Below are 13828 nucleotides of genomic sequence, written 5' to 3' on the forward strand. Positions count from 1 at the left end.
TCGTAGTTTAACAAGATTTCTTTGGATACAGAACAATGTCACGTGTTTGGTGAAAATTTTATAATATAACTGACTTCGAACTTGTTCTGAATTTTCGTATTTTCCTTGACGAGCTGTATTCTCAATAACTGACGGTGAATATTTTTGTATAATAGCATTCCTTCTTTAATAAACCGACATCGACTTTACCAATATGGCAATGTTCCAGCTTATTGACAACTTTTGACACAAGCCAAGATTGCAGAACTGAAATGTTTTGAGATTTTTACAGCATCCTCCTAATAGGCCCAACACTGCATCTTTTACCATTTCTGTTCTCGATCGTTACTTCATTTTCTACGTAAACAGCACTTCAATCCTATATTGGTGAGGTCTATACGGCATTACGAGTGCTTCAGCGCCAAATTTAACTACTGCCAGAAAGATGGCAGATTGTAATCGAACATAATAGACTTCACTTCAAACAATGAAATACAGGCTATTCGTTGTTACTTAATTCGCTCCTAAATAAAGGTTATGGCCATGTCTAAGAACTATTTAAGCAGCCTAGTAACAGTATATACTTGAATATTATCATCATTTGCCAAATATGTACTTCTATGAGTAATGTGTTGACGTTTCAGATCACTTTGCTGAATCCCAGTTGAATTCACCAGAATTTCAATTCAAAACTGTACAATAGAAAGATGATGTCCTAGCCGTTTGACTAACAATTCGCTATAAATATCAACACCAGGATTGCCAGACGTCCTGGGTTTCCCAGGATTGTTGTGGATTTTAATGGTGTGGCCTCTGTCCTGGGTACAGTTATATTTGTTCCTGAATGTCAAAAAGATGGGGAAAAACACAATTCATTGCTAATTTCTGTAAAATTATGTTTAAAAGTCTTTATTAATTTTTTGAATATCCTGTCCAACCTACGTATGTTCAACGTCGTAAACACCGTCTGGCACCTTATAACTGGTTGTATTGAAATAAAAATGATAATACTATAGTATGTATTAGGTATTATACAGTATCTTTATTCTTTACTCGCTTTGGAAGTTGTCATATTATTGATAGGATTTAAACACTGTATCGTGTATTTTTTTCTGTATAGATCAGGCTGTAATATTATATTATTTTTCCAGACTTTATCAGTAATTCAAAGGAAATTTCATGATCTAGCTAAACTGTAACAATATTAAAAATTTACAACCTATACAGTCAGTTGAAATACATAAAACAAATAAAATCAGTGTACTGCAAACTGAATTAATTCAAATGTGTAGGTATGTACTACCATCACCAGTCCTGGATTCTTGACGAGAGAATCTGGCAACCCTGATCAACACACATGAGGGATAAAAACTTATTTGTAAGTAGCAACGTTTCCCATGACACAGTCTGCTCGATTAAAATAACTTTTATAATCTACTGTTTGAATTTGTTTACATACAATGATTTCGTAAACACTGCAGCAGGGTTGGAATAACAAACGCAAATTAACTTCTACATACTCTGAAAGTTACATTGAGAACTGGGCGTGACCTCATAAACCACCTACCTACCTAAATATACAGGGTGATAAAAAAAAGTATCCAATATTTTAGGAGGTGATCGTATGCATCAAAACAAGAAAAAAAAGTCTAATGGTCCTACAACACATACTTTCTGCGATCTGAACACTTATTCAAAGGAGGTGCTCAATGTAACATCCATTTAAGGCAATGCATTTCTCTGCCCTACAATACAGCAGACTACCAGATAATCATACCGTAGTTGACACCCAGGCATGGAATACCGATTCGTTGCAAGGAATACTGAAAACAAAAGTCTGGTTGCAGATATGAGCGGCGTTCAGCAGAGATGGTGTTGTGAATTTTCGTAATCAGCATGTGTGGACTGATGAAAATTCCCTTGAAGTTGAAGAAATAAGGCATCAGCACCGATTCTCAAACAACTTATGGGCAGGCGTTCTTGGTGATAGATTAAGGGCCATACGTGCTACCATAGAGATTAACTGGGGCTCGTTATCAGGACTTTCATATTAACATAATGCCTACATTGCTGGAGTATGTGCCATGTCAGCAAAGACTACAGATGTGGTTCATGCATGATGGCACACCAGCACATTTTTTCCGCAATGAGCGTGAACACTGGACACTGACATTTCAGGACCGCTGGATTGACTGGCCTGCTCGTTCCCCAAACCCAAATCCCCTAGATTTTTGGTTATCAAGAATAACCAGGTCAATTTCAAAGAGTGCGTGATTCCTTACGCTGAAGGGCAGAGGAATACACTGCTAGGAATGGACGTCACATCGAGCACCTGCTATGAACAAGTGTTATCTCAGAAAGTATGTGTTGAAGGACTCATGTTTATTAGACATTATTTTCTTGTTTTGATGCATAGTAGTACCTCCTAAAATATTGGATACTTTTTTAACACCCTGTATACTTAGAGATTTTGATTAAAAATACTTTTTAGGACACAACTTATTTTTGCCATTATAATTCAAAAAATGATAAATGGTTCAAATCAGACATTCAAAGCCAATGTCTGTTCAAAATGCAAAAAATTAAAGTAACATATATGAGTGTCGCAGGAAATATGCCTACTGCACAATGCACAAACAAGTCAATGTGTGTGATTTATCTATAAAACACAAACATTTAAAAAATCCTGCAATTTGTCCATGTCTTTGAAATGCGCAGTAAAATTCTTCTTTTTGTAAAATTTAAAAATTTTTACTTTCTAAAAATTAAATATCGTATGTTTTCATCTTTCAACAGACTGATTAGTTCCAATTCTAATCTTGAAATGGATCATGACACTATTAATCAACTAAAGTAAAAATGCAAAGAAATTGCACAGATACAACCAATTACAAATTTTCATATCAAATGCTCAGTTTACATAAACAAGTCACTGAAGGTATCTCCGAGAATATTACTTTGTTTGACAGTTCACATGAAGTGATTGGCAATATTTGTATCAACTGATCATAGAAAAGTACTGAAATATAAAATATAAAACTGCAAATTCATTAGCTTCTCCTATGATTCTAGATGTTTACACATTTCAATATCTGAAACTGCAAATACAATCATGATACCTACGTTTCAAAATTCATAAACAGATTTGAACCTTTTCATGTACATATATTACAGCACAATAAGCCAACGAAACACAAAAAGCTTCCCTTCAACATCCTCCACCAAATAATTTCACAGACACATAGTATCTAATTAGATTTAATGGCTGAATTTTTCTTATGTTGGTTAGCATCAATTCTCAAATTCTCTTCAAACAATTCCATAAATAAGTTCAGAAAAAAAAATCCTGAAAATCAGTAACTGTCCAACGTGACACGATGTTATCTTTACAACATGCACAGCTTCTTACCGACAAGGAAGAGTTAAAATAATAAAAATCTTACAAATAACCATGCGTGTTAATCAGCATATAAATTCATTTTTCCACTGAAAGGGTTAGCTTGTTTCAGTTAATTTACTTGCATATAATTAACATCTTCCACACTGAATCTCAAATCACTTGATCCCATTTTCTTTCGATGATCCACTGTTCATTTCTTCTTATTTCTTGCACATATTTGCCATAAAGAAACAAAAACTCATTTTAAATTTAAAAAGTTTATCACTTTTCAAAATAACATACATTTAAATAAATGCTAAACATTGCCCTCAGGTCTGATGCTTGCTAGATCTCCTGCCACGCGTGCATGGCACTTTGTGAACTCGCACCAGGTGTTTCTGCAGATATTCCGATGTCCTGAAGCGACCTTCACACATCCAGCACGGGATATTACGTTCTTGGTTACCGTGTATTGTGGCTACATGTTTCTTCCAGTTTCCTGAGTGACTGAGAACACGGGGGCAATACGGACATTGTCGTGGATAGTGATAAGGAAGAGAGATTGCATTCAGGAAGGTCAACTCGGAGTCATCTTCCCCGCCTACTCCTCCACCATCACCACCACCTGTGAACACCACCACCAACCAGCCTCTGGTTTACCTCAGCTACCAGATCTATTCTCTTATTAGACAACAAATATGTGTTTAGGTTTTATATCAGAGTGTGCAGGCCCAACCACTGGCTAAGGTAATGATGAGTTGTACAAATCAAATATAGTTAATAGCAAATATCTCTGTTCTTGCTGAGTGATGTAAACAAGTTTTCAAACGCAAATTAACATATTTTTAAATAAATTAAAGGCCGGAATAGGTGACAGGTTTTGTAGTTCATTAACAGAGGAAAGAAACAGACAATAGATATAAAAATATAACACTAAGTAGGCTATAAGAAAAATAATAAAAGTAAGAATTTTAATTTTTTTACACTTATTGATATAACAATGTCAAAGATCTGTCAGTTACAAATATACTTAAACTTCAATGAATGCTGCATTCTCTTATTCATTATAATCTCGAAATGACCTATAGTTGAACCTAAATATTAGATACACAACCGCTGGATTAAATCACAGCCAGAGTTACAGACCAAAGTTATACAACTCCATATTAACAATAAATCTAGACCTAGGTAAATTTAATACTAATAAATTTGAGAATAAAATTAAGAAATTGTTTAATATTCATGTATTTTTTTTTTCTTTTTTCTTTTTCTTAATATCAACACATTTATTCATTCAGCCACCGGCGTAGCTCAGTCAGTTTAAGGCGTTCGCCTGCCGGTCTGAAGTTACGTTCGGGCGCGGGTTCGATCCCCGCTTGGGCTGATTACCTGGTTGGGTTTTTTCCGAGATTTTCCCCAACTGTAAGGTGAATGCCAGGTAATCTATGGCGAATCCTCGGCCTCATCTCGCCAAATACCATCTCGCTATCACCAATCTCATCTACGCTAAATAACCTCGTAGTTGATACAGCATCGTTAAATAACCAACTAAAAAAAATTATTCATTCAAACTTACATTCTGTTCTTGATTTTATTCTCTGATTTTTATCTCAATAATTCCTGTTTTGTAGTTATTGTATTAAATTTTATAATTTTATTGAATTCTTGTTACATTGCAGTTTAGTACCTATACACTTGTTATTACAGGAACTCCCCTGAACAAGCTTGCTCAGACGGATGTGTTCCATGTTTATTCTGTGTATTAATTTTGTATTGTAGTACGTAGCAATAAATACAAATAAAAATACTAGTCAAATTATTCCAGAATTTGATATACGGGGTTCTTCAATATGTCAGTTAAAAAACAAATATACTGACATATCAGGCTTCATCGAATATTTGGTTGTGAATAAGATTTTTTCAGTTTCCAAACGTATATAATGTTTTAATTTCTCCAGTATTCCAGGAGTATTTACAGATTTCACTCTCAACAGAAAGCATCGCACGCATTTAAGATCAATAACCTTGGACAGAATGCAGACTACACGCTGCTAGAACAGCGAAAAGAATGGGAAGGGAATCAACTAATCACCATTCCATTTGAGATCATACGCTTACCTCACTGTATAAGTCTCACTAATTCAGAAGTAAAATCGTAAAAAGTATGGTCAGTGTATTTGGCTAAAGGTATAATTGGATACTTTAAAGTAGAAAGGTGCAAAGTGCCAAAATCATAGAAAACGAAATTATTATGCAGAAAAGTGCAATGTGCCTAGGAGGATGATGTATGAAAGAGGCTACATCCACTTATGTTTCATAAGCGAGATATTTAGATGTTACGTTGCCAGCACCATGCAGTTTCAGACGGTAAGAGCTCTATTGAGCTGCATCATAGAATGCAATGGACCTTCAACAGGTCATGTTTGTGCCCAAACTTACACACAGCGAAATATTTTACAGATGTCAGCTTTCACGTTATAACTTTGGAGTTTGTGTATGTGATAAAATCCAGTCTTACATGTGTATGTGGGATGAAAGCATTGCGAGTAGAGGTGCCAATGAGATTGCCTCGTGTGTACTAAAACTGATGAATATGGACATAACAAATAAGAAGAATCTGATAGCTGTGCAGCTGAAAACAAAAATCGTGTAATGGTTTTCATGTGTCTCTTTTTAGTTGCCATTGGTATATTTGGGCACATAGAACAACGTTTCTTTCCCAGCAGCCACAGTTTCTTGCAATGCGATTCTGATTTCTCTTTGATTGAAAAACGACAGAAAGTGACAAAAGCCTTCATTCCTAGTGACCTGCTTAAAATCGTACAAGACTCTAAAGTTGTAAAACCATTTCAAACCGTTTCAATGCTAGAGTCATATTTCCTTAATATGCAAGATGTTGCTGATCAACTAATTTCCATCAAGAACTTGAATATTTCTAAGACATGTTGCATTCAGTGTGATGTTAGTAAAGCAGGTAGTGTTTCTGTGAAATAGTCCCATGATAATGAAGCAATGCATTACCATTAAAGTGCTTAAAAAGGAAAAAAAAAAAAAAAAACGTGAAAGATTTGCAGTCAGCATTGTTTCAAGTTAAAGCATAAAATAGGAAATTACTGAAAAAAAGAAGGGGGATCTACTAGCAATGACTCCCTATCTTCCAAATAAGGAGCATAGGAGTTCTATAAGCAGATCTATGAGTAAAAATTGCTCCAGAATAGGAAAAAATAGGTATTGGACTTTGCATCATTCTACTGCAACTGTACCCATTACTTAACCCTTTTCACAATCTGTGTTATATAATTAAATATGGAGAAATAATGTATTTACATACCACAATTATTAATGAGTAAACACTATACTATTGCTGTTTTCTATCAGTAAGAAAAAACATGACAAATATGTGTACAATTATTCTTATAGCTACATTTTTTTTATCTTATCTCCAGTGTTTCATTTTGGCACTTTGCACCATTCTACTTTAAAGTATCCAATTCCAGTTATCGCCATCAACTACATACCTGTCGCTCCCTACTTGACATACTTCCATCTACTTTTTAGTTCACCTTACAGGGTTTAAATTTTAAAATATAAGACTTTCACAGTCAGAGAACAGCGACCCTTACAAGTTTTTAGAGACATAGGGAACCTCTAGTCTAAATAGTGAGAGTCACAGCGTAGTTCAGATAGTAGTGTGTTTCTCTGCTGATCCGGAGCTGCACGCGAGTGTGGGTTCGATTTCCGCTCAGGCTGATTACATGATCGGATTTCTTTCCTGGGTTTTCCCAAACTGTAAAGCGAATATCGGGTAATTCCGTGGAGAATTCTAGGCCTCATCTCGCGAAATATCTCGCCATCATTTCCATCGACACTAAATAACGTAATAGTTGATAAAGCATCGTTAAATACAAGTAAAAATAATATATTAAATAGTAAGGAGATACTAAATTTCAATACATGATTCAAAATCAAAAATCGTCTTCACAAAACATTTGCTAACATCATCCTCAATGTACGTCCGCAACAAATCAAAACTAAATCCACATCAATCCAGTTCGAAGTTAACTCTTTCGGCATATGATAATCCCGAGCTCGAAAATTATTTAATTGTTACATCCAAATTGAATTATGAACAAATACCAAAAGAAATTCTATAATTCTCCTAGGAATACGCAGTAGATAGCGGTGAAAAGGTACCAGGGAAATGAGAGGAGAAAAAGAACAGGCTAACACACAGCATTTAATCTGACAACTCTGAGTGAATTTTTTTTCAAAGACAAAAGAAATAGCAATTTGTTTTTATAATTCAGTTATGTATTACTTTTATATTAGATAACTCATTTCAAGTTTATCTGTATTTACTATATGTAGAAATTGTCACATAATATATATAAGGTTTTTTTTTACGTGGATCAAACCTCCCATTACCTATGGGTCAAACTTCCCTTAGCTGGAGAGTTTTGACCAGCTATGCATTAGTTTATAAAAATAAATATTTACAGATATAGGTTCATAGTAGGCAGCTACTAAAATGACTACAAGTCACCCAATGCTTTCTCTATCCTACTAGCTATCTCAAATCTCAAATTAATTATAATTGATTGAATTAAATTAGCTCATAAACTAAGTTACTACTTTACCTTATAGGTTTATCTAAATTTAAATAAATATGTAGTCTACTAGTCGTTAAAACTTAACCGAAGAATATTGCTGGAGAACCTTTTAAGTGTAGTGTAAATATTCGTAATTTAAATATGTATTGTATTGATTAAGGCTGGTTGAGTGGAAGAGAAGGCCTTATGGCCTTAACTCTGCCAGTGAAAATAAAACATCATCATCATTATTATTATTATTATTATTATTATTATTATTATTATTATTATTATTATTATTATTACAATATAATTAATTTGATTTTACAAGATTTCCCTAACAAAATAAAAACAGAATACTTAAAATGGGTCAGATCTCCATAGTTTCCCCTATATCATGTCCAGAAGTCACAAATAACTTCAACAGAACGATTTTATCTAAATCTCAACTGTAGGATGAGGTGACTTTGAATTTGGGGGGGGGGGGGTTGAAACCTTATGATAAATATAATACATAGACTATTTGCTAATAAATGGCAATTCTGGGCAGTTTTGGCACTCTACAGTAGGTTGCATAGAAGCTTCAGCAAAGATAATCCTTGGTTCTTAGTAAGCACATATTATGTACACACAATAATTTACAGAAGTGTTTCCTCAAATTGATAACTACAGCAAAGTAAGTGCTCCTCGAAAATTCTTACGTAAAATTATTTCTTTATGGTCCTCTGAGATTGTATTCATAATTTTTTTATTTAGCTGGCTTCAGTATTTAATCTGTGGCAACCATTTTATATGCTCGGAGTGACTTTGAAGCCCCTGAGCTGCTTTCAGCGATGAACTCTATTAGTTTCTTTACTTTACATTAATTTGATATGTTAACTAAATATAGGTTATATCTTTTGCGCAATTTGTGTAGAATTTGGACTTAACCTGATAAAAGAATGCCTCATTCATATAAGAAATCATTAGGCAGTAGGAACTATAAGAATTACACTGAGGACGACCTGAATGAGGCTCTGAGGAAAATTTCAGAAGGGAAATTGTCACTAAAAAGCTTCTATATGGTATAAGATTCCTATAGGGACTGTTCACAACAAATTTCATTGGAAGCATCACCGTCCAGTCAGTGGTTTTCATGAACTAAGAGAAAAATAACCATTGTACAAGCCATCAATAAAAGTGCTGACTGGGGGTTTCCTCTAACTATTCTTGACGTTCAAAAGTTTGTCAAAAGTCATTTAGGCAAACAAGAAGATGTTAGCAAGTTCAGCAACAATGTATGTACCAGGGTGGGACTGGACATACAGACTGTTAAGGGAACACAAGAATTCTTTGGGGAAAAGAACAGCATCGAACATTTCCAAGGCTAGAGCAAGTGTAAGAGAAAATGTTATCAGAGTATATTTTGATAACCTCTCTGTTACACTAGATAGTATTCCAGAGACACACATTTTCAACTATAATGAAACAAATGTTTCTGATGACCCGGGAAAAATGAAAGTTTTATATCGATGAAGAATAAAATATCCTGAAAAGATAATGAACCACTCCAAGTCAGCCACCATTATTTTGATGTGTGGTTCAGCTTCAGGTGTCCTCTTACCGCCATATATCACTACAAGTCTGAATATCTGTGGGATAAGTGGACTGAAAATGGTCCTAAAGGAGTACCATGTTGCTCCCAGCCATGTTGCAGCCAATGAGCCCGATTTAATAGAACTCCTCAAGGCTGGTAAACGTAAAACAGTGAACTTCCAGTAACTGGCAGTGATTCAGAATATTTGTAGGGAATGGTGAATGTAAAGTGGTGGGACTAAAGTCTATCGACAATGGAAAAAGAGTGTTCAGGATTGTAGAACATGTTTTCACAATGGATGGTGATGACATTATAGCTATTATACCAGATCCAGCAGTGAAAAGTTCTGGACACATTCATGTCATGGAGTGCTTGAGCTAAGAGAAACTACCAATATAATCATAACATTGTCAGGATTTATTCTGTTGTTTATATGTTTGATATTTGTATTTTTTATTATTTTCTATTTCTTGTAATTAGGTTATATGTTTATAGCGCAGTCAGTTAGTGTAAAACCATGTTCCTAATTATATTAAGTTCAAATTAAACATAAAAAACATATACCTTCTCCCATAATGGTATTTAAGATGTTTCTAAGTCATCCCATGCAGAAATAAAGTTAAACTACTATAACTTGAGAAGTGACAAACAGATTTCACTGTGGGGCGAGAATGGATCTTTCAAGGTTAAAATCCTGCATTTTGTTGGTTATCAAAGTGGGTTTCAAAGTAAACCCATCATATAGGGTGTCTTTGAAACTCCATTCATTCTCTTTTTAACTGACTGGGTTACTATTTCTATTATGTCAATAAATGTCATAAATTAACCCCTTAAACTGTAAAGTAGCCATTTTTTATTACAAGAAAAAATCAAATAGTTCCTTCTTTTTTTTAATATAGTCGAAACGTTTCAAAGTTACCCCGTGTTATGTCTTATAGCTGGGTTTAAACAATTTATTTCTCCTCACGAAGTATTTTGTAAAATAAACAAGTTAATGGAAAATCCAAAGCAAATATATGAAATAAAGGAAGCCACAAAATAAAAACTCTGCTATAAACCATACAGGTTCCACCTCAATCCACTGAACTGTACTCACAGACTGACAAAAGTCCCTAAGCAAATGGTGAAATACAGTATTCTTTAACGTAAAGTGTAGTAATAATAATGTCTCTATATCATTAGCTTGCGTGATATGCCTCAACTCATGTCAGTAAAATATTGTATAACTCTTGACTTGTCCCAATGCAAATGTCAGATCTATGGGATACAATAAATAAAATGAAAATGCTGAATACAAGGCATAAATTTGTATAAATAGCCATCTCAAATTACACATACTTTCTCCTTATGCATTTCGGTATGCTGTCCAGTGCGCAGCACAACAGTTCTAGAGCCACTGTTATTCCACGTTCATGAGTTATTCAAAATGTATATTTTCAAAAACTAGAAATGATTTCTCGTAGCAATACAATTTTTCTTTACAATTCGTACAATGGGAAAATAGAAAGTGCTTAAATCGTAGAGAAGAAGGTTTATACGCAAATATTCCAATATAAATACTCTATAAACATTCAACAATATTATATATATGTTGCTCAAGAAATTGCACGAAATCGAGGCTATCGATGAAACAGACCAAGTCAAGGTCTCAAAATATAATCCATACAAATTTTAAGTAGTATTAATGATTAAAGATACATCTGTTATCTGAAAAATCGCTACTAACGTCTCTAACGAGGTTAGATTTGCAGTTCAAAACTTGTCGTGTGAAATAAGCTCCAAAATTAGTAATACTACGAGAAATTAAAATAATATACTGTAATACAAGTGTGGAAAGGGCAATGCAAAATGTTCACAAGCGCTCCAATAACACGAATTTTGCAATTACCATTTTCAAAAATATGTTACAAGCTATTTTTTCAACAAATATGATAGAATTAAATATATGAGGAAAAAATGTATAAATATCAAAATGACAGTCTTCATATTTTATCTCGAAACGCATATTTTAAGGATGTAAACTACAGTTCTAATTAAGTACATTGTGTAATTACAGTTTCAACAATGTGTCAAAATTAATGTACTGGTATTATGGTGATGAAAATTAAATCAAAGAATTTACGATTAATACTAATATTAACCACCAGTAATTTGTAGATCACTGTAGAAACATTTCACTCGAATATTATTATCAATATACCGTAATGTTAATTAAATAAAAGTTTTTTCTGTAGATGCATTTATTAGCAAGCGTGCGGAAAGTAAGAGTGGAAAATTTATTTCTGCACTCATTCTAAAAAAATTTACTTTCAGTGCCAGTTTTCTGTCTCTCGACACTTTCATAGAAAAAAGCGTGCAGAAAATTTATCGAATAAGCTATTTTAAGAGGCAACAGAAAGTGATAGTCTTAGCTACTACATTGTAGTAGATTGCAATTCATTCTTGTCAAACCAAAGGAAAGTAATCAAGCACAATTTCGAATCAATGTTAACAAACTGTTAACAATAACAATGAAATAATTTACACTCAGTGGTTCAATTATATAGTGCATATATTTTATCTTTCCACGCTCGCGAATGTAGAGCAGGCATAATGAACACATAATGTAAGCAAGCAAGACAACAATAGGACTACATTTTTAAGTCCAGCTTGAACAAACTTGAAATTTACAGCAGAAGGGAAAGAATAAGAAGAAATAAAATTTAAGCAGTCACCTAAAACATATTTTTATTCTTTAATAATTTTGTATCTGAAGTCTGATTAGTGTAATAAGTTACTAGTCAGAGATGTATGCAAAGGAGGGGGAAAGGAACCCATTATCTCTGGCTTAGTTGCCTCATGAGCGATGCCTTATTGATGTCACTTATGAGATTCAAACTGTCTTCGGACAGTTGACTAAATAACAACAACAATAAAATTATTATTTTGCCTCTCTTAAAGGTTTATTTAAATCACCTACATAGTCTAAATCTAGAAATTCAATATAATCCTTCGTTACACAGAAATTCTATTTTTCTTTTTCAGCAAGGTCCAATAAGCAGCAACAATGGTAAAAATCTCATGAGGTTTCAGAGCTAGAAATAGTCTGGGACACTATGTAAGATAAGGGCTAGATTAAATATAATTTAATACTTCCACGGTATTCAACATGATGCGAGGTATTTTGATTTCTATACCATACAATAGACGTAAAATTTCTATACAATATGCATTGTTTCTCATATATGTGTGATTTTTAGGGAATATGTATGATTTTTGTATGTCATATGCGTGTAATTTCTACGTAATGTGTCTGTTTCTTATGCAATGTATCTGTTTTTGTCATATATGTAATTTCTGTGTAATATGTCTGCTTTTTATGTCATATGTATGTAATTTTTATGTAATACATCTACTTTTTATGTTTCTGTGTGTACATAATTATGTATTTGCATGTAATAAGTCTGTCTGTTATAAGTAATATGTATTCCTACATCTTGACTACACAACTTTTAATACTTACCACTTAGGAATAAAGTGTATTACTTTCACGTGTTAATTTGAACTAAGGTATTTCTAAATTTAGTTCAAATTAACACGTGAAAGTAATTTATATATATATATATATATATATACTTTACTCCTATGTATTCGTAAGTAACCTTTGTGTAATTGTAACAGATATGTATTTAATTATAACTCTTACTTACTTACTTCCTTTTAAGGAACCCGGAGGTTCATTGCCGCCCTCACATAAGTCCGCCATCAGTTCCTATCCTGAGCAAGATGAATCCAATCTCTACCATCATATCCCACCACCCTCAAATCCATTTTAATATTATCTTCCCATCTACGTCTCAGCCTCCCCAAAGGTCTATATGCATTAACACACTATATGCATTTCTGGATTCGCCCATACGTGCTAATGCCCTGCCCATCTCAATAACTCTAATATAACTTAAGGTAAAGTAGTGTTCAATAAATTTGGATATTCAATAAATAAATAGACGTAAAAACTTACAACGTTTCGGAACTACAAGTATGTGTCAGCTTCATCAACAGAAAAATAAAAAAAAAGACCATTACCAAGAGCTTGGTTACGGAACTAACATACATGATCGTATTTCTTTTGCCTATCTTGATCATGGAGTCGCAACATTAGATCTTTTTAGATCAACGCCATAGCGAAAAAATCCAAAAACATCGGACCACGTAAGTGTAAGATGTGTAGAAGTTTTGAGACCAAAGACTGTATAATGTACAAACATTTTATTTTTGAAATATCCCGTTTAAGATATACTATAGGTATTTAATATAACTTTCAAG

General features: G+C 33.5%; 1 protein-coding gene across 4 annotated transcripts in view; it reads right to left on the minus strand.

Annotated features, from left to right (window-relative positions):
• Nucleotides 1-13828, minus strand: part of LOC138704784 (protein abrupt-like) — a 303539-nt gene that overhangs the window by 220001 nt on the left and 69710 nt on the right. The window contains exon 7 of one of the 4 annotated variants that reach the window (XM_069833030.1): nt 758-3983. The exons of the other annotated variants lie outside the window; for them this stretch is intronic. Coding sequence (XP_069689131.1) covers nt 3688-3983 — 296 coding nt within the window. The 3' untranslated portion in view covers nt 758-3687. Of the gene's footprint in view, nt 1-757; nt 3984-13828 lie in introns of those variants that run through there. 4 annotated transcript variants of the gene reach the window in all.

Source organism: Periplaneta americana, chromosome 8 (genome assembly GCF_040183065.1).
Source record: "Periplaneta americana isolate PAMFEO1 chromosome 8, P.americana_PAMFEO1_priV1, whole genome shotgun sequence".
In the NCBI taxonomy this organism is placed as follows: domain Eukaryota; kingdom Metazoa; phylum Arthropoda; class Insecta; order Blattodea; family Blattidae; genus Periplaneta; species Periplaneta americana.